This window comes from Xiphias gladius, chromosome 15, assembly GCF_016859285.1.
Source record: "Xiphias gladius isolate SHS-SW01 ecotype Sanya breed wild chromosome 15, ASM1685928v1, whole genome shotgun sequence".
NCBI classification, from domain to species: Eukaryota; Metazoa; Chordata; class Actinopteri; order Istiophoriformes; family Xiphiidae; genus Xiphias; species Xiphias gladius.
Genome location: NC_053414.1, coordinates 6,726,936 through 6,751,708, shown reverse-complemented (window position 1 = coordinate 6,751,708; position 24,773 = coordinate 6,726,936). Strand labels below are relative to the sequence as shown.

General features: G+C 42.5%; 1 protein-coding gene across 2 annotated transcripts; it reads right to left on the bottom strand.

The window, feature by feature from the left end:
• Positions 1-690: 690 nt before the first annotated feature.
• LOC120800380 (synaptogyrin-1-like) lies at positions 691-24,730 on the bottom strand. 2 transcript variants are annotated; one of them, XM_040146454.1, is made up of 4 exons: positions 24,629-24,730; positions 7,900-8,137; positions 3,668-3,813; positions 691-1,057 (listed from the first exon to the last, which is right to left on the bottom strand). In XM_040146454.1, the coding sequence occupies exons 1-4, from the start codon at positions 24,728-24,730 to the stop codon at positions 845-847; spliced, it is 699 nt and encodes a 232-aa protein (XP_040002388.1). In that variant the 3' UTR covers positions 691-844. The 2 variants fall into 2 exon arrangements, with proteins under 2 accessions (XP_040002388.1, XP_040002389.1); XM_040146455.1 differs by lacking the exon at positions 691-1,057 and adding an exon at positions 3,154-3,393.
• Positions 24,731-24,773: the final 43 nt, after the last annotated feature.

Below are 24,773 nucleotides of genomic sequence, written 5' to 3'. Positions count from 1 at the left end.
CGCAGTCATCTGGCTGATGGCAGACCTCAGAAGATGAAGGCGATGTGGTCACAAGCATTGAGTGGGACCATTTCTGCAAACACTTGACCTCCCAATTCTTTCTAAAGCCCCAGACCCTCCTCCGTGCTTCCAATCGAACCCAGTGTATCATCCTTCCCATAACCCCTTCCCATGAATGTCCTAAACCCTTTGCTGTTGTTCCTCCCGGACTCACGCGTGATCGACCTTTTACCCGTCCTTCCCCAAAATCTGGAAAGTTGCCTAAGATTTCTGACCTAGAGACAAATTCTGATGTTTGTCCTACAGACATAGATGTTTAAGTCCTATAACTGAACTGCCATAGGTATGAAATGCACTGTCTTCCCCCTGATCACTATAGGTCACACTGGCTGAAGAGCATTAGCTAAATGCATAAATCCTTGCATGTACACACTTAATATCACTGGGTCAAAACCTGACATAATACTGCATTGTTTTGACCCAGTGTCAGTGTTTTTCTATATTACTGTTGGGTTATTTACCCAAAGTAAAATGTGGTAATGGTCTTTTTTAAAGTTACATGTCCTCATTTGTTACTGATTGTTAATAATATCCGTATCCTTTGCAGTTTTGAATGTCATATGCACGTTTTGTACATCCAACAATACATTTGTAACAGTTTTAGGTTAAATCTTGAAATTGTGTCTAATACTGGGTCAAAACAGACCTCCGGCACTCGGTAAAGTTAATCTATTATTCTGTTGGTTCTATATTGACACATAGTAACAATAAAAACTGCTCTAAATTAGAAACTTTATGCAACATCATCCAGATCCTCCCCATTATATATCTAACCTCCAACATCTTAGTAGTCCTGACGCTGGTAGCCTGCAGTGCCGTCAAAGGCCCCGTCGCTGTTCGCCTGGCCCCCTCCTCCCGGGCTCTCCAGGTCATCCCCACCGAAGGAGGTGTAGGGGGCTCCCGCTGCATCCTGGCTGGGGTCCGTGTATTCCTGGGAGAAAAGGGCTGAGTCGGCCCCCAGCTTGTACCTCTGGAAGGCCAGGAAGGACTGGCCCGCCTTGGAGAGATGATCAGAGATGGAGAAGGACAAGAGGGCAAAAGGTGCACAGAAGGTGATTGAAAGGTGTGGAGGTAAATGTTGAAGCAGAGATGCAGTAGTGTTAGAGCAGAGGGTTTGGGAGAAGTGAGAGAACAAAGAGAGAGAAGGAAACATTGATTAGTTGCCTAGAAAGCTTGTGAAGCATATTAGACAGAGTGAGTCATTTAGTCAGTCAGAGCAGGTTAGTTCTTCAGGCAGCAGTGCAAAAAAGGGTATTTATCCATTGTTCAGCTCCATAGTGAGGAGCAACACCTTAACACCACTCCAGTCCACACTTGGAATGCAAGTGTGCATTTAAACTGAGTCTACGTGCACAACACAATAGTGCACGGGAGCCAGAGAGCGCGAGTACACAGAGCAAACAAAGACACTCACACAAAGAAAGACAAAACCACAGAGAGAGTTGAGATGGTTTAAGCTCCGAGTTGTGGGAAGCTTCATGAGGAAGTTTTATTGACTGTTGTGTCTCGGCTGATCAGATGTTGCAGTGAGACTGAGTCTGCTTGAACAGTTTTGACTCTTTCAGTCTGAATCACCAATCTGTCTCTGGCCCGTCACCTGATAACACATTTTGCAGACTGAACCCTCAATATTTCATATTTTTTGTTAATATGGATTTGGAACATTTTAGTATAGCACTTATGTAATGAATCCTATTTATGGCTCAATAGCATGCACGGTTTCAAGCCATAAAAATCCAATGAATATGCAATAAACCAGTGTAATACGTCAGTTAAAGTGATCTAAAAACTCCCTGCCTTAACTGTGAGGTCAATCTCAAAAAGTTATAAAAAAAAAACAACAACAATCTACTGACTAAACTTCATAACATAATAAAGGAGGCTAAAGCATGGACGTGCATTGAAAGTTGGACATTTTAGGAAATTTTTTTTCCACTTTTGGGTGGACAGTTAGATTATTTTAGCATAAAGTCTGGAAACAGGAAAATGGCTACCCCAGCTCTCTCCAAAGGTAATAAAATGTGGCCACTGTACCATCTAAAGATCACCAACACACGTGTTATATCTCTTTGCTTGTTTGTCCAAAGGTCCTGGCACTTTAAATAGTCAGGCACATAACCCCCCATAGCTAGCTTTTTTCCAGTCTTTATGCTAAGCTAAGCTAACTACATGCCAGCTCTAGCTTCATATTGAATTTACTGATATGGGAGTGGTATTGATCTTTTCTTCTAACTGTCCGCCCAGAAGTGAATAAAGATATTTCCCGAAATGTCCAACTGTTCCTTCAAGGTATGGAGTCAGGGGTTTGAGAATAAGACTTTGGCTCTAGCTTGATCAAAAACCAAAGGGAATACAAAATACAAAAACCTTTACAACCATGTTTTAAGCAAAAAAAAAAAAGCAAAAAACCTCTCCCCTCGATAAGTATGACCCCTTCAGCATAAAGACAAAGCACAACTATTGTGTAAACCTGCACGTTAATGATGAAGAATGAGGTCTTAGCATGTCCTGTATATTGAGACTACACTTGTTTAAGAGCTCCAGGTTTGGGGGTGAAGCCACAGCTGGAGGGAGTAGGTACATGCCATACACCGAACTTCTTCAGCAACAACCCGCTGAGCTGCCTGCTTTGAATATGAAGCAAAAACTGGGCAAAACCCAAAACAGAAAACCACATTGCAGATGGAGAACACACAGGTTTCTACAAGGAAACATCTTAGAATTTAAGAACCAAATATTAATAAATTCAAACATTCAGCTTGCATGCTTTTCTTCATCTTCTGACTTCTTTTTCTATCAATTTAAAAAAAAAAAGACATCTACATGAAGTGGGAGCATTTTAAAATTCCTGTGGGCAGGGAGCTGTCCTTCCAATAAGGATTACAGGAATTTAAGAAGGTATTTAAGGCAAATCCAAGCATTTGGTGATGTAATTGTTGAGTCATTGGTATTGATCAACTAATGAATCAACCCACCTACACATACATTATAATTATAATGTGCTAGAGTCAGGCGATAAGTTATTTTATCATAAGGAGGCAAAAACATTGAGCGACATCTTACTGGCAACAGTGATGGTACAACTGTTCCTACTGCTGGGTTACAAATACAATCACCTCCAGCAGTATTTGACGTTACTGGGTGCCCTTAAACAAGTGCAACCACAGTGAAGGACTGTGTAGGACCAGCTGCAGAGGGTTAAGGCAGCAGGGGGGAGAAGACAGAGCAGAGTCAGACAAAGGGTTGATGAGGCTGAGGGGGGAACAGCTTGATGTATTCCTCTTCAAATGACACATTCTTTAACTTCTCCATAGAGAAGAGAGCCTGGGCGCCCTGTTGAAACAACATCCACGCACTTAATGAGTTCACATGCACAAAAAGACAAATTAACATGTTCACACACATCCACATACTAACCAAAAAGAAGATGGAGGAAAAGCAGCCGAGACATACACTTTTATATAACTAAATGGCTATTGAGGTGTTCAGTCCTGTCTTAGGCCATCCACAGCAATGTACCAAACCTTAAATAAAAGCGTCCACCTAATGGCGGGTGTTGTGTAATGCTGTGTTACACTGTAGGCTAATGAGTTGTGGAGGGTCTTACCCAGGTGAAGATGGAGAAGAAGGAGAAGGTGATGGCTGCCCGAGCAGCGTCACCTCCCTCCCTCAGCGGGTTGTCCTCATGGTTGGTCACCTGCCACTGGTTGGCCAAGAAGCAGAAACCCACAAACCACATGAAGGACCAGAATGCTGGAGAGAGAGAGAAAAATACAGAAACAATGTTAAAAATAATGGCAGAAATGTAACAAGGCATCGTCTGACGTATAGTATTTTCTCTGACCTACTTCTGGAGATAAATATGCTAAACAAGAAGCAATTAAAGCATTAGCAATTCCGTTCAATTCATCACTGGACTTTATTTTAGACATGTTTCAAACTGAATGACACTGTGAAAGGAATTGTTTTACTTTTTAGGATATATGCTCAGTTTTATTGCTGAGACTTAGATGAGATCAATACCACTTTCATGTCTCCACTCAAAAAAATGAAGCTTCAGCCGGCAGTCAGTCAGCTCTGGATAAAGACTGGAAGCAGGGGTAAACGGTTAGTCTGGTTCTGTCCCATCTGCCTACCAGCACTTCTAAAGCTCAATAATTAACATGTCCAATCTTGTGTCTTTAATCTGCACAAAAAAACAAAATGTATGGTTTATTACATGCTAATTAGAGAGCTTCAGAGGTGCTGGCATGTGGACTTTATTTTATGTTTGGACAGAGCCAGGCTAATTGTGTACCCCTGCTTCCAGTCTTTATGCTAAGTTAACTGCCTGCTGGCTCTTGCTTCTTATTTAGCATACTGACATGAGAGTGGTATTACTTCTAACTCTCACAAGAAACCAAAAAAGAATATTCCCCAAAATGTAAAACTATTCCTTTAAAACAAACACTTGAATCAATTAAGACAGTAATTGTTTTTTAAATGGGTTTTGTGTAGTTTTTCTCTCATCTGAATCAAGGGTCAAAGGACAGACAGTGCCACACACTGTATTACTTGTAAAGCCCTCTGAGAAAATATTGGTTTTGGGCTACAGGAAGAAATTACCTTGACTTGACACTGACATAGAAAAGGGCAAGCCAAGCAAGCTAAACTGCTATAGTTGGAGGTCTAGAGTAGGTGAAAATTAAATTGTATATTATCAGCATAACAATGAAGAAGATTGTTGTGACAATCGATTGAAAACAACAAGGGACCAACAACTGGCCCCTGTGGAACACCACATGTAAAATGAGCAGACAAACAGCAGGAATTACCCCTAAAACCAGATAGGGTTCTATCCCGCTGGCCACTGGTGGCAACCAGTGGAAGAGAGACATATTAAGAGATTCTAACATTATCCTATCACATCCACTGCAGTAGGAAGAGTGGCAGTGAGGGAGGAAATAGATAAAGCTTAATCAGAAACATCCAGGTCCAATCGAGACACGTGTACCAGCTGTCACATGGCCACAGTAAGGTACAAAACATCTCATAACATATACATGGTTGGAGACAGAGAGAAGGTGTACGAATGATGAAAACAGGGAGTCCATGACAGGAACGGCCTCATTAACCGACTCAACACTTGACTTTCTTGTCATCATATCTGAGTTCACTGCAGTAGCAGTGCAGCAGAGAAGGAGAGGGAGCCACAGTCGGAGCCACCAAGAGCCTTGTTAGTGCCAGAAGAGTACTCCTCTCCTTATTATCCCTTTCACATCTCCTCTCCCTTTGCTGTGATGATAACCTAACTATGTATGTCATGTGTTTTTATAGACTGAAAAGAGTGCTCCCATTTTCTCAGAAGGTAGGGTATTTTTGGGGCATTTGATCCGCTGGAAAAAACTGTACAGTAATAAGAAAATTTCAAAAAATGCTCTCTGATTCTTACAACCCAACTAGTGTGAAAAGAGAAGGACTATATGAGTTTGGAAGAGGAGGTGCTGCAGAATCAACTAGATAAAAACCTAATATGACAATGGCAGCAGTATCCATGAATCCGTGAATTTAACACTGGAAAGCTGTCACTGACTAACTTTTTTATGAATTAGAGCATCTCTGATATCAGAATGTCCCTTCAGAACATTCCCAGATATGCTTTCAATACTGTGTTGTTTTCCGTACAAAATAGACCTTTTGACTTTTTTTAGCGTTAACCTCATCTATGAGGAAACAGTTTCTCACACACCATCCATCCATTACCATTGGTTCAATCTGAGTAATATGAAAATGGTTGCTCACAGTGCTTAACCCACTGAAAATCAGCAGCCAACTAAGGAGCGCTATGCAGTTTTTAGCCTCTTTTGGTCTCTTTTGTGTCTGCTGACATTGCTGTAGCACTTGCCAAAACAACTGGATAAGCAGTACTATAGGTCCCTACAGACATAATGTATGTCTGTCTTGTTATGTCTTGTTTTAGTTGTGCTTCTGATGATTCAGACAAAGTGCTCGTCAGATCATCTAAAAGTGTCTAAACCCCCCCCCTCAGAATTTGAGGCGCTGCGTCTGGAAATTTTTGTAACTTTCTAAAAGCAAATATCCAGGGATAACGGGATTTTTGTGCAGAGACAGTATTTGAAGTAATCACCAAAGCTTTCTTTCTTTCCAGTCTTCATACAACTACTCCCACCACTGTTCATGTATATAAACATAGTGCAACACCATAATTGCCTTTGCTCAGTCTTTGAGTTTGGCAGTTCAGAGCAGCTACACACACTTGGTCGGATGACACTTTGTATGAACTAGTTTGTTCAGAGCATAGCCGGGCCCTTACTTGTGTTATTGAGGCATACTGTTCAAAGTCCCTGTGTCTCTGTAAGTTTGTTTTGACACGTCTCTGTACTCCGAAAAATGATTCCAGCATTTTTAAAAACGCTTGTTGTTGCTTTTGCCTGAAAACTGAAGATATCAGAGTGGACTGCATTTGGCCTTCATGTAACAAGTTATAAATGATGGATGAAATGCTCAGTTTACAGTGTACAACACGGTATAGAACATTTTCGTAAGATATGGTATTTATACAGCCGTCTATGTGCAACATTGCAGCTTTAAGTGCTTTATAACGGGAGTAAAAAGGAAAGGTTAAATGAGCAAGGCCAGTACTTTATATTCCACTGGATGTAACAGTTTTGAAGCGCTGATTCTGCTCCTCTCGACTCACCTTTCCATCTCTGTGATTGATAAACAGGCAGTGATTTCTGAAGTTTTTTTCATCAGCTCGTGTTACCACCTCCCAGCGAAGCTCAGATTGTGTTGGTAGCAGGGAGGCCTATTGTACCTGCTACTGCTGTAATATAACCCCTAAACGGCGGTTTATCATATGAAATGGGTTCAGTTTGTCTGCATGTAGTTCAAGGTAAAATTCTTGGATGATGGCCTGAAGCATGACTGGTTTGCTCAATAGACTAAAAAGTCAATGCCATGCTTGAAATGAATTATTCTTATGTAATACTGTTTTCAATTCATCTATACTGAATCTCAGGTGAATGAATGTCAGTCATCTGGGCTCTGCAGAACTGTATAGAAATACAGAACTGCTCTGTATAACTTCATTCAAGCCTGTGAAGTTAAAGTTAATCAGGTCTAAATGGCTTTTAATTGGTGTTATTTGACCAAGATAAATCTATTGAATCTCTACCCCATGCCAGCCCTTACTCTAACTATCTGTTAGTGCGAGGGACGGCTGTTTGTTGTGTTACTGTGAGTCCCGCAGCCTCCTTTTTTATAGACAAGGTGTAAAAATTGGCCATGTCTCAAAACCTTGTGAATAAATTTCCATAAAATGTGAAAGTCCTTATGGCCACTGAAGGACTGGCTGGATATGGCTGGTATGCTAATGTTCTGGATATTTTCAAGCAGTCAATTAAACTTATTTCTAGAAGTCATTGCAGTAATGTCTTTGAGTGTTAGAGCAAATGGGGGAACTGCTTTGGTGGGACACGTGATCTCTGACTGCCTCGTAGTAATTTATTTTAAGATCTTTGAAGTGTTATTGCCTCGCAAGCTGTTCGGCACTTTGTGAATGTGTTTTGAAAGGGTTATAGAACTTGAAATTATTTATCCCAAGATCATTAGTACCAATGCCCCTGCAAAGTGTCTTTACACCCCTGTTTGTGTGTTAGAAATGTTTTCAATTTCAATGTTTTTTTGTTCAGTGTTAAAGTTGTAAACGTGTTATAGAAATCTAAGTAAGATTTGAGCGAATGAAAAGAAAACACGCACATACATGAATATTAAAAAAAGAGAAAAACAAGCATGTTGTGATGTAGTTAAAGTATGCATAGTGCATAATGCGTTTACCTGACACCCCGATATCAGCCAGCACAGCCCTCTTGCGGTCTTTGACGCTGCTGATCTGGGGGAAGTACACGTCCAGAGCCAGGAAGGCCATGCAGCAGAGGAAGGCCATGGAGCCCATAAAGACCCCATAATTACAGGCGTTCTGGTTGCGGTTGAAGATGCAGTACTCCTCCACTTCATTGGGGCGGTTGATGTAGCCTTCATTGGCGATGCAGCCGAAGATCACAATGGAGAAGAGCTGCGGGGAAGAAGAAAAGAAGGGAGGAGACTGTGAGAAAAGAAATAAGGCGTCCCTTTGTAGCTCATGGTACTGTCAGGACATTTGGATAAAAGACCATTAATGAACAGGATAGAATTGGGGGCGACTGTGGCTCAAGAGGCGGAGCGGGTCGTCCACTAATTGAAGTGTCCTTGGGCAGGATACTGAACCCCACGTTGCCCCTGATGTATCATCGCGTCACCCAGTTCTCCACTTGCACGTTTTGTAATTATTCATAAAAGCCCTTTACAGCCCAAAAGAATACCTCCTGCTACAGTCCGGTGGTATATTAAGACTGACTGGGTAATTTTATGATTAAGAAAACACTTCAGCGTGACGCTCTCAGCCCATAATGTCACGACAACCCTGCGGGGGAGTTTCATGTTTTTCAAACAATTTTGCCCCATGTGCCTCTGGGATTTCTCTGAGAATGTGGAGTTCGACCGTGGAGAACTTGGCCTTTCTCTGCCGTTCTGCGATTTAGTGTGACAGCTCCTGGACCCACAACGATGTGAATAATATATAATATTTAGTGTAGCTCTTATGCGAATAAGGACATCAGTCTGATCAGTACTTAGGCAGTCTGTTAAAGTTTTGAGAAAACAGGCTTCCATCATGTTTTGTTAAGGGTAATTACCTCACCAATGGCTGCATTTTTATCAGATAATTCCTAATGTTACTGCAACTAAGTATCCATCAAATTACAACTGATCACATTCTGGTTTACTATAGTGTTGTTCTGGTGTACTGGTTGTCTTTTCTGCCCACAGACTGCGGATGCAAATTACCTAACTCCGGTGCAATTATTGTACTTGTGCTTGGTGCCTACAAAATGAACAATACTTTATAGTAAAATTAAATGCCTTACTAACTTTTAAAAATCCTTCTGCCTCGTCATTTTATGCTGTCAGTCAAATTCATAAAAAAGTGCCTTTAACCTTTCACACACCGGTGACCTCCACCAAATTTTGGAGCATCATGTAATATTCCAAAAAAGTACCCCAGGTGCTTTGCATATCAGCGTCATTACATCTCTGAATGCCTGATAAGCTTGGTTGTCTGCATCAACTAGGCATTTCTCCTCCGCTTCGACAGAATCCTTTGAAAGTAAAATTGCACTTTGGGAGAATATCAATATATTTGAACAATTTGTCTTTTACTCTCTTGGAGGAATAGTTAAACATTTGGGTAAATATATTTGCCCAGAGTTAAATGAGCAGAGGAATACCACTCTCATCTAAGTATCTGTTCAATAAAAGGCCTCAGAGGTAAACAGCTAGCCTGATTCTGTTCTAAGGTAACAAAATCCTCATTTAAGCTTTGGTTTTTGTAGGTATTAAACAAGCAAGATATAACGTGTTAATCAGAGAGCTTTAGATGAGAATAAGTTTGGCCCCTATGAGAAACAATTTATCTGAGACTTTTAACCAAGTGACGGCATAATCTTGGACCTGCTTTGTGTTAAGTTACCTTAAAGGTCTTACGCAGAAGATTTAAACATTTATGACATTGCCTACAGCTAACGGTATTAATCACCAGGACTGTGTAATTTTTCTACAAAACAAAAACTGTCATCGAAAAAATTGCTGTGTTCATGTAAACAACAAAAACAAAGCATGTCTGCATGTGTATGTGATACTAATGTATAACCACGTGCTGATAAGTAACTTCAGACGTTTTATTCCAGATTGCACTTGTGCACGCATTGAAAATGAACTATTTCAAAGGCATTTTTAAGTATTGCGTATTGACTTCGACACACAAAAACCAATGGGTACTGTGTTTAGTTAAACTGGTGGATTACATAGTGCTCTTGTGACTCTCGGCCAAATGAAATCCTTTTCAAACCAAGCGTTTAATTTAAAGAAAAATGCACGGTGGTGAGATGAAATGTGCTGCTGGAGAGGTTTTGGCCGCACAGCGACGGTCTGTCTAAGGCGGAGGACGGACGACGACGGTGACAAAATGGAGTCAATGAAAGGAGGAGGTAACTATGACAGCATCTGATCCCTCACTCCTTTACACTACTCTGCGTTCCTCTCCTTTCATCCTCTCTCCTCTGTCCTTTCTTTCATTTTTCTTCTCCTCTCCTAGCTGCCTGTGCCTGGGGGAGTGGAGACACAAAGGGCTACAAAATGGAGAGAATAACAGGAGCAGGTTACTAAGATACCATCTAATCCCTCTCTGCTCTCCTCTCCTCTCCAATAAGCCCGGCATCCCAGAGACACGCTTTCCGAGGTCACAAATATGAGACCACACACGCATACAAACACCCGCAGTGTTAGTATTCCGCCCTGCAGTGCAGTGTAGCAGTCTGCCTTGTACTTCAGTTGATAAAAGCCGATCAGACAACTCCATCCAACTAACAAACCCGCAGTCCAAACCTCCAGGGAGCCAGTTCTCTCTGGATAAGACCGGGGCTGAGTGTGTTTATGTTTGTCTGCATTCTGTGCGTGGATTTTGCTGCGGCGAGCGAGGGATTCTCAGTTTGTGTGTGTATATACCTTGGGTTGGTGGATAGTTTACCCAGCTGTTTTTGTCTGTATTTGTGTGATAAATGACGGCGATACAAAGGCAGAACACACAATGGACTTCCACTGACAGCCCCGACCACGAAGGCCAACAACCGGGCTGGGCGGAGACAGGGATGTCAGTCAGGAGGGGGATTACAGCACGGTTCTTCTCTTTCACGCTTTCCTTTCGGTCTGCTCTCAAGCCCTTCAGTTTTCTTTCCACTGTCTGCTCCACGCTTGGGAAACCGCATTTTCACTGTGAACACCGAGAGCTAGGCGTCTGAAGCGCCAGCCAAAGAAGAATGTAACTCTGTTAAATGACACAGACTTTATTTCAAGTCTTAGATTTTGAGATTCCATCTGTTTGCCTGTTTGAGGTGGAAAAACTTGAAAATCAAGCCACCTTGCCTTGTTACTGTGTTACTCTTTGAAGGAACTCCCCATTGTTCCTGCCCTGTTTTATCCCAGCTCTGGCCCAGTTAACACCAGTATGTGTGTAATCCTTCCTCTAAGGATTTGTATCTGAGAACAAAGAAACTTTACACCTTTTCTTTAACCCATTCTGGAATTTCTATCTGTGGGTATATTTAGTACAGTTTTAGTGATTATAGTGAGTAATGGTTTAAAATGAATTGTTTTGAGCACCTTTGGCAATGAACTGTGATGAATTTTTGAAAATTGTAAAAATGAAGCATAGACCAGACCTTAAAAGCTTGTAACTGCTTTTATACAGAGCTTTCGACTGATTCTCACAGTGTTCCTCTGGGGATGAAGTTATCACATGAGCACGGTTCTATACTCAGGCCATGTGATAGCGGTTAAGCAGCCTTCGTGACAGCTGAACACTGAACAAAATTTGATCCACTGAGGAGGTGAGTAACATGGATGAAAGTTCTGGAAAAAGTTAATAAGACGCTGCACTAGTGGCGTGGCTCTAGGGATGGGAATGTCTTTCTGCTGGTCAGTCCACCACTTTGGTCCAAACTGAAATATCTCAATTGGATAAATTGCCATAAAATTTCACAAAGACATTTCTTGTCCCCAAAGGCTGAGCCTTAATAACATTAGTGATCCCATGACTTTTCCTCAAGCACGAAATCGAGATTGATATTTGTGCGTGCTTTGAATAAAATGTCACCCAACAACTGTTGGATGAATTACAGTGAATTTACACGTATTATTTACACACATTAGCTCCCGCTCAGTATGAAATGTCATAGCTTTAGTGATCTCCTGACTTATAATCTAGTGCCATCATCAGGCAAAATTTCAATTCGACCAATCATTTGGTTTCTAATTAAATATCTGCAAAACTAATGACATCATGTTTTGTTAACAAAAAACATGTTTTTTTAGGAGAAAGGATTGAAATATTATTTCTACTGTCACACAGGACATGAACCATTAATCGTTCTACAGATAAAATTTCCATTCAGTACAAAGCTATTCAGAACCAGTCTTTTCACCCAAAATTTAATCTAATCTGTGCATTTTGGGTGTTTCCCCTTATTTTAACTCTGTTCATGATTGCAAATGAGTTCAAGCAAACAAAAACTTTCCATTTAAACGTAGCCTTCAAGGTGAACAAGTGACCTTCCCCGTCGTGTCTTTGATTCCCTTCACACCTGGCATGAAAATGCGTCTCGTATCCAGATTGCATCGAGATATGATTTTTACCTGGTTACATTTACACCCGGTATTAATGTGTCTCCAGTGTCCACACTGAGATCTGATTGAGATCCAATCGCTCTGTCCAGCTCAGGACAAATCCTCTTCTCATTGGTGAGGGTCAAAAAAAACAAAAAAACAAAAAACCAACAAACAACAACAAAAACAAGAAGAACAGAAGACCATCATCTCCACCACTTGCTTAGCCATTGCTTCATAAATGGCTCTGTAGCAATATGAATATACTTTCGTCGGACCAAACTGAAAGCAGACACTCGGTCTCGTCTTCACTTCATCCACGAGTGTCTTGAATAACGTCCACAGTTGAGGACTGAGGAGAGGAGTGCTTCGTGTGTTTGCCTAGCCTCTACCTTGCTGGTTTGGAATAATGCAATTTCCGCACACATGGTTGTTGCATGAGGACTGACGATGCAATTGCATTTTACACTTGTGTTCAATGTGGTCACAACGCGTGCCTGACCACCTCCGGAGGTGGTCTGGCCGGTTGGATCCCAATCCGTCCTCAATGCATCTTAGGTGGATTCACAAGTAGGACTTTCATGTGGCCAGGCACTGTCCGATTGCAATCTGACCACCCGAAACGCGTTTCAACGCCAGGTGTAAATGGGATATTTGAGGTTATGTATCATGATGTAAAATGTTGTTAACGTTAACGTTAATTCACATTTGTCTTAAAAAGGAGTTTTTTAGCCTTCATAGTTGAAATATCTTTCAAAAAGCCATGAGTCGATTGTACGTAGCTCTGTTGAGTGAATTCTGATATGAGCTTCCTCTCCAAAAGAAAGGAGAGAGCATGCATCATAAAGTTAGTTTTGACTGCTGTAAATCGTACAACCTGATGAAGTAATCACTTAGTCAATTGTATTCATCAGCAGTAACAAAAGTGACTCTCTATTTTATGGCATATACGGTAAATACACGGTCATTTTGTGCTGTTACGTTGTAAAAATATGACTTGTTCCCACTTTAAAGACGAAGTGAGTGCACAACTTGATCTTCCTACAGCATCCACAGAGGATCCACGAGTTGGCATTTGGAGTCTGTGTCTTGACGACAAACTGGAACAGTATGTTAACAAGCATGCACAACCTTTCTGTTTCCTTTCTCCCTCCCTCCGTCCCCTTTCTGCCTCTCTGCTCTCTGGTCCATCTCTAGCCTCTCGCGCCCTCCACGGAACGAAGGATGTGCGGAGGAGGACACCTCAGTCCCTTCCTTCATCTACCTGCACTCTTTTTCATTAAGGGGGAAGATGATGAAGAGATGGAGGGATTGCAGAGGGGATTAGTGGAGGAAAGTGTCGGGGGCAGAAGGGGGTATGCAGGCGGTGCTATTTTTAGAGCGGCTGCATCATTGTTCCGTCCCTCCCTCCCCCCTCGTCTTCTCCCATCTCCCCTCGTTACTGGCCCTGCCTCTGCCCTCGAGTGTTCTTGAGAAAAATGGCCGCGCTCCGACACACACACACACACACACACACACACACACACACACACACACGCTGACATACACAGTTTATCCGCCGCTTCACATGCCCGGCTTTACTTTAAGTTTCAGGTCAGGACACACAAAGTCACACACACACATCGGCCAACGCGCGCAAACAGTCGATCACTGCTCAGAATAGTCAGGCGATAAACCAATGCTAAACACACACACACTGAGAAGAAAAGTTCTGTTCTCTGCTTCGGTTTCTTTCCTTGCCTACCACAGACAGAGACATTCTGGGTGTGTGGCTCTGGGTGTAAAGCTATAGAAGAATTGTAGTGTATTGTCATACACATTACATATTGTTGCACTGGTGGAATCCGCTTGGGATATAAGAATATAAAGATATGCAACATAAATGTAACAAAAAAAAAAAGCACATTTATAATGCATTAAGTTAGCTAGGGGACAGTGTATATATATATATCATGGATTTTTATTGGTTTTTAAAAAAAAGATTTTTTTGTAAAAAACAATATCTATATTTCGACGGTTTCTTCAATTGTTGATAGACTCCGTAGACAGTTTCCATGGCAGACTTTTTATAGATGTCCCCTAAACAGACATGGAGAATAATGAACACACCCACACCCCCTTTAGAGACAGTTTCAAACATAAGCAAAGAACCCACAGTTATCCAAGACGTTTCAAATACATGACCCACGGAGTGAACCAGACAACTCGCACAATCCCTCTCCTCTCTTTTTTGTACAAATAGGAACACCGTAGCTAACACGCTCACGCTTACCCCTCCACACACACACACACACACACACGTTTGCTATCCACTGTCCATGATTTAATTTTGTGCAGTGCAGCAAACATAGAATTATTTTTATGCCACATATAATGCTATGGACGGTCTTGTTATTTTTAGTGATGGGCAGAGCCCAAAGTCTTTTATCTAACTGAGTTCAACTGATTCATTTGACAGCAGTAAATTGGTTCCAGTCAAGTTATTGGATTTCTCTCTCAGAAACTTACCCCATACTGAATGTATGAGAAATTGAAAAATGATTTTTTTTTTTTTTCTTCTGTGTCAGAGCCAGAGAATCTCTAATGGCCGTGATGTATGGAAAGAGGTTAGGATCAGATGTAAACTGAACAAATTGCAGGAAATGGTAATGCTAATGAATGCTAACGCTAACCAATTAAGGATGTTAACAGGTAACTGTTGGGCGGCTATCGCCGTCAGCGATGCATTACATACTCTTGTATGGTTTAAACAGGAACTATTAACTTACATTTTGAAGGCTGCGGCTAATGTTTCAGTTTCTATAAATCAATTGGTGTCATTGTAAAAAGCATCCTCTGTTCTGTTCTTTAGTTATGATGATGCTACTTTGCTTTAGAGCTAGAACGATAAATCAGCCAATATTAGCTCACTGCCTTTATGTCTGTATGGAAATACATTTCAGCCAACGAGTAGAGAATTAGACCAGCGGAAAAGAAATTACAGGCTAAAAATTCCAAAGATATATTTGAGATCATTTAGAAACAGCGTTGCCGTTGCATAGTTTATAGTTTCTTTTTGAACTGTAAGATATCCTGCTTACTCACTATTATTTTGGGTCTGCAGACACTGTGACACTGTGACTATTGAACACGTAGATGTGTGTCCCTCACTGGTTTTGATTTGGAGGCAGAAGGGAGTTTATTAGCTTCTGTAACAAGGACAGCAGGACCTGCAGGGCCACTAGTTTTTAGTGGCGTGACATAGTTTGGTTTTCTGATGCTCCCATGAGAAACCCCCCTGGGAAATAAACTCACCACCAGGGACTCTCTTTCTCCACAGTATGTGCCTCTAATTTCCGCACTCGCTCTTTTTCTCTGCTCGCTCGGGTCACACAAACACCGGACACACGAATGCCCTTACTTGAAATAAGGATTGGTTTTGGCATGACCTAGTTCGTTGGGTTTGAAAGCGCACGTCGTCTTCAGGGCCACAATCATATTTGCTGTCACATGGAAGGAGGCAGATTGAATTACTGAGCTTTCTCTCCGGCTGCCAGCAGAAATCCAGCCGGGTTTGTGATGGCTGGAGCAGGAGCATGTCCTTCACATGCACATCAACTGCATGTTGCAAGCTGTAACTGTCCTTTTTCTGCTCTGTCTGTCTTTCCAGATATTCACTTTAGCATACTTATATAATCGACCATAATGAATCACGCATGCAAATGTGCAACAAACGAAACGTGGTGAATACTTGAACTCACTGCACCTAAACATTCCTCGCTTGCTTAGGAGTCATGAAAAGGAGAGCATGTGATATGGTTTCTTATGCGACTCCTTCACACTCTCCCCCACTCTTTTTTTTTTTGCTGTGGTTCTGTCGATACAAGACTTCTTTAGGTGTGTGTGTGTGTGTGTGTGTGTGTGTGTGTGTTCCTCGCCCCTCTGATCCGTGGACAGATCACAAGGCTTCTGGAGGTGATGAAAGCAGGCACTGTGAAGAACACCACGTGGGTTTCTGATCTTGTGACCATCAGAGGGTCACTTACAAATTGCACATTAAGGACGCCGATTGCCAGAGCTGTGTGTGTGTGTGTGTGTGTGTGTGTGTGTGTGTGTGTGTGTGTGTGTGTACATGCTTCTGAAAGTGTGTGCATGCATGCGTGAATGCATGTGCTTTCTCCCTTTCTCTCTGTTGCTATTTTTCATTTTCTGCCTTACTTACTTTGCATCTACCTTTCCTGTCTTTCTCTAAGTTTAAATCTGAAATTCCTCTTTCGTTTCATTTCCATATTCAACACACATGCACAGCAAACAGCCATGTCAGCCACTAGGTAGGCCTAAATCATATCAGTCCAGTCTGGCTCATTGTGAATGATTTAGAACTGCCGTTGTGCTGGCTGAAAAGCCTTTTGGATCCATTGTAAAGACCAGACAATTGAGCCAGGCCTCATATCAGCCCCGGTATTCACCCTGCACCTCACACAAAATCCTGTATTAGAAATAGCCACGCACTAAACAGAGGGACACAGCAGACCATGGCCTAGCACTGCATTTTGTCCAGGCCTTTGTGACCGCGGCCTTCATCAGACAGTGTTCACAATCGAACGATAAAGGAGATGGCATCCACGGAAAAAACATCAAAAAATTTATTTAGTCTACCTCTTTGTTGACTCATTGACGGATTTACAGGGTAAACTGATTTTCACCTTCAAATTTATGAAGCAAATTGACAGATTTTTAATGACATTGTGAACCTTAACTGTGATTACACTTGAAAAAACCTCAGTCTTAACAAGGGATTTCATATTAGATTTGCATTCAGCTTTCAGGACTTGCTTGAAGTTGTTTTTAATGAACCTGCCTTTGTTTGGAGAATGTTCCACAAGTATCCACTTGTAAGCGGTAGACAGAATAAAGCAGACTGTCGCACTAGTATCTAAAAAATAAATACCCGGTTCCAAAATTCTCTAAAGTAGTTTATTGGTATTACCAACAAGTAAAAAGTATTTGAGAAAAAAGATTATTTGCTTAACAGAATTAAATTTTTGGACTCAAAAATACAAAATAAGTGGTTGAAATTCAGATTTGTGGCACGACTACTTTTAGTTCACACGTTACGTTAAGATTACTTGCACAAAAATAAGTTCCGTGTTAAGGTTGAGCAGTTATTTGGTTAAAATTAAGCGCGAAACACGGCAGCTGCGTCAAGGAGAGCTGTGTTGTTTGACATTCGTCAAATGACATCCTTGGCTCATCGTACAGACGGAAGAAGCAGTCAAGGTACAGCAGCTGCGATCTGCCAATCCATGGAGCAAATTAGCTGCCGCTCCCCAGGGAGGCGACATCTGTCGAAGCTGGGAAATGGGGCAGCGGTGTATTCTGACGAGTATGCCCACGTCAACCCACGAGGACACGTTTCAAGATGCCATGGGAAACAGGGGGTCCACAGAAAACCATGGCTGCATCATACGGTTTACATGGGGTTAGCAGCGCGCAGTTTTCGACGTGTCGCTCCTGCAGGGCATTTATGGCGTCGCGCTCGTTTGTAAAAACAAAATGTGGCAGAGGTGGTTGTGTCAGGACTTTAAAAAGATAGCGTGAGAGAAGAACATTCTGCCTACTCTCACCCCTCTGCCCACCTGAACAGTCATTGTATATCAAGCGAAGGCTGGATGGACATCGGAAAGTTACAGGTATTGTCTGTTCAGCCGTCCAACAAGCACTTCGCCTGGAGCATTCTGACACATCAGGTTTGTACCATTCAGCTTGCCAACCTCCACACCTTTTCTTTATGCTATTCTTTTCTGCTGTTAAGCTATAGTCGGCTACTACAACTAAAACCACAATGTGGAATAAATCTAAACGAAAAGGATTATGAAAGGGAAATCCTCGGAATAATAAAATTGAAATTCTCAGACGTCTTGAGCCCTGATCCATTTTGATCACTAATCTTGATCTCCACACTTCCCCGTCATTATTGTGATCTGTAGATTTCAAGCTTTTGTTGCATTCATAATAAGTCACTCTAGACATGAACATCGGTTAAATGAAAAAAAAAAAAATGTTGACAATTTCAAAGCAACAACACCGGACGAAAGGACCAGATCTGCCCGGCATTATGCTGCATTCATCACTGACAGATGACAAAGCTGTAGATGACAGGCCACTGGGAACCGGATCCTCTACAGAAACCCACAGAAAATGTGTGATTTTCTGAGATTTGGTTTTGATCTGCTGTCGGAAGCAAACAAAACCCAAAATGCCAGAGACTGGCTGGCGTGAATGATCAGCAAATCTTACTTGTGTAAGGAGATGGATGTGACAGAGAGAAGTGATGTTCACTACAAGTCAAGGGTGAGTCAACCGGACTGCTGAATAATACAGGATCCCGGCCGGAGGATATTATCTGCCGTGCATGTGTGTGAGGGTGCGTGAGGGCCTATTGTCTGCGGCAGAGCGTTGGCCTGGACTGGGGATACCTGATTGCTGCTGTCACCATGGCAGCAGCTGCTCGTGTAATGAAAGAGAGAGAGAGAGAGAGAGTGTGATAGAGAGAGGAGACCTCGTCAAAGTAAAACTCAAGGAGAGCCACTGCAGTACCGATTGTACAGACAGACATAATCACAAGTCCAGGAGAACAGCGACACTCATATCCACACGTCTACGCGCTGTTCTACCCACTCCCTCATTCACACACCCTCAGCTCTCCTCAATATGCCTCTCTCTTTGTTTTTAGTTCGCAGTTAGTGAGAACACGATCAGATGAGACCAGACAAAAAAAAAAAAAGCTCAATCTCGTAAAGCCGAGCGCAACAGAATCAAGTGAGAGTAGAACTGCAAGTCTGGGCTGGGGCTCATTCGGTTACTTGTGCAAGTTCTCTTAACTAGCATGACGGGTCCATCATGCAGTTTCACTGTATGTTATATCAGTCTTTGGGCATTTTCAAACCTGTGTTGTTTAGTCCGTTTGAATCGGACTCTGGTTTATTTTCCCCCTTGGTATGATTCATTTGGACGGATCGGAACGCGGCAATCGTACAACCGCGCTGAGAATGTATAAATGAATTCTAGAGCAGTTGTAGAAAACGCGATCCAACTTCGATCTGTTCCAACTTGAAGCCAGGAGCGCTGTGCATATTGGGTCGTGGTTGAGTAACATCAAATGTTGCTAACAGCTAGCCACAGAAGGAATCGAGGTGTATGCTGCCTTTATGATATTGGGGCAGATGCAGTGGGACCTTCTTCGGGGCTTTTCTCACTCCCGCCCCGGGACCCGTCTGACCAATGAGCAGAGTGAATGTTCTCACATGGCTTTTATTGATGCAGTTGGTTCGCCTGAATGAAAATTAACCGAACCAAGGGGAAAACTTGACCGGTTTGGCAACGCATCCGCTGATTTTGACACAGCAAACGAACCGTAGGTTTGAAAATACCCTTAAACGACCACACCAGTGGTTTTGCAAGTTTTAGCCCATTTCCCATAAATGTTCTCCCATCCACCTGGTCTTTATCCATTTATGACTCTAAAAACTTGCTTGAGCTGTGTAATCTGTCTATCAGTGAACAGTGCCAAATATACATTTCAATCAACGTCACTTTTTAATAATATGCACAATATTCTTTTTTATATCCTGTTGCTGTTGTTAAAAGGTTTTGAACCCCAGTGTAGCAATTCTTTACATGGTATCCAACCCTTTCGTCTTTTAACTCCTTGATGTCATCTCTCTCTCCATCACTGTAAACTGTCTGCCGGTCCTATTGTCTGCCTGCAAAAACCATTTATTACAACTGCATTGCATTCTGTTTGATCCTTTAGCTCTTGGCCCACGGTATAAATGTCCTACCCCGCCATTGCACTGGGTGTGGCTTAGCCCGTCAGACCCCCTCTCTGTGTCTGTAAGCTCACTCTTAGTATACTATTAAACACCTGGTGCAGGGAAACGTCCACTAACAATTTTGAAAGATTTATTTTGGCTGGCTGGCTGGAGTGGGGCATTTCTTTGGGAGATTTACTGATTTCTATGTATCCCAATGAAAGAACCTTTAACTAAAGCTACGGGGACTGGATCAGATTTATACACTTCTGATCAGATTTATACACTTCTGATCAGGCAGTGCAAACACAGAAGAACAAAATACGGAAGTACGAAAAACTAACTGAACTTCTCCACTGCACTCAAGCCAGAGGAAACGGCAGTATATGCAGTCACATCTTTTGTATTAATATTCATATATAAGACTGTCAACTTGGTGATGTTTACCACAAAAAGACAATGATACTCCAGCCATTGCAGTACGGAGACCAATCAGCGGAGAGTTTAGGGAGTTACTGACACTGACCAGCCAAATGCCAGAATTTTATTCGACAGACAATTGGGTGTTAATCTAGGCTCGGCTGTAAATATTTAACACGGGAGTACAGACGGGCTTCTTTAGTTGACCACAAATCTGCAGACACCTACAGCATGACTACTGCAAGCGGACAAAGTGGCATTTACTGTACAATGCAAACATGCAGCTTGCATCTCAAAAAAGCTTGCAAACTGTGTCTGAATTCTGACAAGTGGGCACTAATGAAGTGTTTGAGCGTTCCTGTTTTACATGGAGATGACAGAATGTGCCGCAATGCAGTCTGTGTGTTTGCGTTGCTAATTTCAAATAGTTACTCACCATTTACAAAATCTCTTGACCTCTCACAGTTTATCACCATCACAACTAATTTTGAAACGTCAGCCCACGTTACTTATGTAAGAGCTTTTCAATGGAAGAGAAAACAGCAGAACGGCAGAGTTTTCTTCCGCAGCTCACAGTTAATTAACCCGTAAATCATGGTTTGTTATACATCTGCTTCCAAATATTCCTTGTGTCCCAGATTGCATTAAAATTCAAGAAACTCGTGGAAGAGAAAGAAGCATCTGGTGAATTATGAGACGCAGGGGAATCCTATTATCACCATCTACGTGTAGTGTAGAGGTGGTTTTCTCAGATTGTAGACACAGTCATATGAGAAAGTGAGCAAATATTTACTTTAACCCTCTTAGTCTTTCAAAGAAAACCACACACGTGCAGCAAATATCACTTTCTTTTTTGCATATCAGCTGAGTTAAGTTGAGAACTTTGATCTGCAAATTCACACGGCTGGCAAACGGACACGCTGCTTTGGGCGTGTTGACTTTCAAAAGTAAAAATGCGTCTCTAGCGGAGTCAAGCACAAAGCAAAACTGAACACCACATTTAGTTGCATAATGGTTTGATAGATGTTTTAAGTTGCCCAGGCAATAACCCTAACTCTTGAACAGCAGCAGAATTTAAGAAGCTGCGCTCGAAGCAAAAAGGCAAAGATCCAAGATTCAAAAATAATGCTCTTTTAAACACGGATAGAAAGCAGAACCATGTCATATCAAAAAAGATTTCATATCAGCTGGGCGAGTCAGATTGACCATGTTTAGTCTAATTCAATGAATAAATTCCTTCTTTTTTCCATTTAAAAAACCACACACATATACAAGGTCCGGTGCGCTCCCTCCATCTGTCACTGTGTTCACCGTTCTTCTCTCCTCCATCCATCGTACATCGTCACACACAAACTGGACTGACTTCCTAAGGCTGAATCACACACACACACACACACACACACACACACACACACACAAAAACAAACACTCATTATCACCTCCACATACAGCCCAGTCTGAAGAAGTGGGAGATAGAGAGAAAAGGGAGGGAACCCTCAGCCACCATTCAGAAACTTCTCTCTGAAACACACACACACACACACACACACACACACACACACACACACACACACACACACACACACACACACACACACATTCTTAACATACCCCATCACCAAACGTTTAAAGTGCTGATAGTTTCCTCCCCCACAGTCCACAGCACTGTGGGTATTAGCACCATCACACAAAGCATCACAACTCAGGCTGTGGCTGTTACTATGGAGACATGTTGTTGCTCTGGTGACAGCTCAGGTTCGGGGCATCTGACGAGGGCCCATAGAGACGCTCCACACCTGATCTGTGTGCGGGTTTGTATTTTCATCTGCATGTTTTTCAAAGCCTGGTGTAGTGCAAAAATGAATCTGACTCTTAATCAAACCTCTGATGTTAAACATGACGCTTGAAACAGTAGCGCTGAAAAAAATGTGTGGATTAATCAATTGGTTAAATAATAGTAAATTACAAAACCATACGTTAAATATTGTTGCAAATTGAATATTCTTGAGATTCGGATTTGTTGGTTGGATAAAACAAGCTACGGCTTAAGATGTCACCTTGGACTCCGCAGGGGAAATGCTGAAACTGTGAAGGCCTGTTTCACTACTTTTGGATATTTTACAGCTTGAATAATTTATAGCCTTTGGGTTAATTAAAAAAAAAAACGGTACGTCCATTTGTCGCGGCCCTAGATCACACTCTAACTTTCAGGCCACCCGCAGTAAAAATATATGCAATCGTGACACTGTAAGGAGCTCCGGACAAAGACGTTACCTCATGTGTGCCATGAAAAATCAACCCTGATGGATTGTGACGCAGAATCCACACAGAAAATCCCAGGATGCCTTTCTCAGCCCTGAAACCTGCTCAAATCACACAGAAGTAACCCCATATACAGAAGTACCCTACAGTATGTGTATATCCCACGTAGCTGTCAAAATAAAATATAAAATGCTTCATCACATTCACAAAACATGGAAATAATATATATCACTCAGAAATCTGGTGCTTGCGTGACTGTGGATGACGCACAACCTATTTGCACACTTCTTTCATGTGGTTGAGATTTGAATGATTCAATTCATGTTTTAAGGTTTTAGCTTTTCATTCAGTATCAGTCATACCCATCGCATTAGTCACGAGGGCCGGAAACACAAGCCGTCGTACGACACAGTTAACGGTACGCGATCACTCCTTTCCCTCACTACAAGAACCAGGAACTACATCTACCGGCAAAAAACAAATGTTCCCCGTCTCGATGGTTAGTCCTGACTGCGATGTAGGCGACTTGGGAAGCGGTCTCAGAGGGGACCAGTCCTTGCGGCCCCACGTTTTTCGACAGCCGGCATGTGAGTAAGTCTTGCCCCTTCGCTGGAACAATATAACCAGTGTATCCGCACGAGTCCACCTGCCTCACTGTCTTCCCAGCCCGCTCGAGAAGGCTCTCGGGTGTTTACTCGGGGACACGCAGACACAGACCCAGTCCTATGGATGAGACATAATCCCGACTATACGACTTCCCTGCCGCAAGGCGGGGAGACTGGGAAGACTGGCCCCGATTTCATATTTTTCGCTTTAACGTCCAGCATATGCCAGTTGCTCTAAACTATAACTAATGTTTATTGTTCTTAGAGGGTAACTTTACACATTTCACGTGAAGAAGTGTAAACAAGGTCAGTGCATTTTTAAGACCATTGCTTGATCCTATTAAACATCGTTTGATGTAGCAACCATTTTGTTTTCGTGCCAGTCTAAGAGTACGATAAACGAATGTGTGCGACTAAAACTGTCAGTGGATATCATCTGAGTGCAGTGGAGTACTGCCGCCCCCGTAAACTGGCCTCAAGATGAGGAGCAGGTCATTGTGTCATTTTATTTAACCTGGAATATGCGAATCAAACAAGCGAGGCGGTGGAAAGGAGTGGCAGAGAGTGTGCTTGATGTTCCTTCATGAGAGAAACTCTTACGATTCTCCACTGGTGGCCTATAGTGCACCTGCCCCCCGACTACAAAAAAAAAAAATGAAGGTGATGTTACATGCAACAATGCAAACATAGGTTGAAAGATACCCAAAGAAGAAGAAATTCGCGGGGAGCTCATTGTGACCCCAGTCTGCTAAAAACGGCCCCTTGGGAGCGGAGAGGCCCCCCTGGAGTTTTGGAGACTTTGGAAACTTTTTGCTTCCGTCCGTTTACTGTGCTTCGGTCGCCTACTGTTGCTTCTCCTCGTCCGTTAGTGCTCCGCGGCGGGCAGTCATTGGGAAATGATGAAATCCCTCGTTAAGAAGTCATCCTGTGTGTGTGTGTGTGTGTGTGTGTGTGTGTGTGTGTGTGTGTGTGTGCGCGCGCCTGCGTGTGTCCTCACCGTGCTCATTAGAGAACATCTGTGGATCATCGACAGATCATCTACAGACAGTGAATTATCGGGGCCATTCTGATAACGACCCTTTTCCAGGCCCGCACCAGTTTCGCATTACTGTGTGCGCATGAAGTAAAGTCACTTCGGTCCGGCCTGTGCAGCCACCGTCGCCCAGTGGTACCGACAAACTTATATTGACATTTTTTTCTGTCTCTTGGTGCACGGGAGCGGTCACTCACCCAAGACACTATGCGGAGAATGGTCTGAGGCTGCTGGAAGAAGGTGACGGGGTCGAAGGCTCCTCCGGCTTTCCCGGCTCCGTACGCCTGCATCCCCTCCATGGTCCTCCTCCTCCTCCTCCTCTCTGGACAGCCTCCTCTCCTC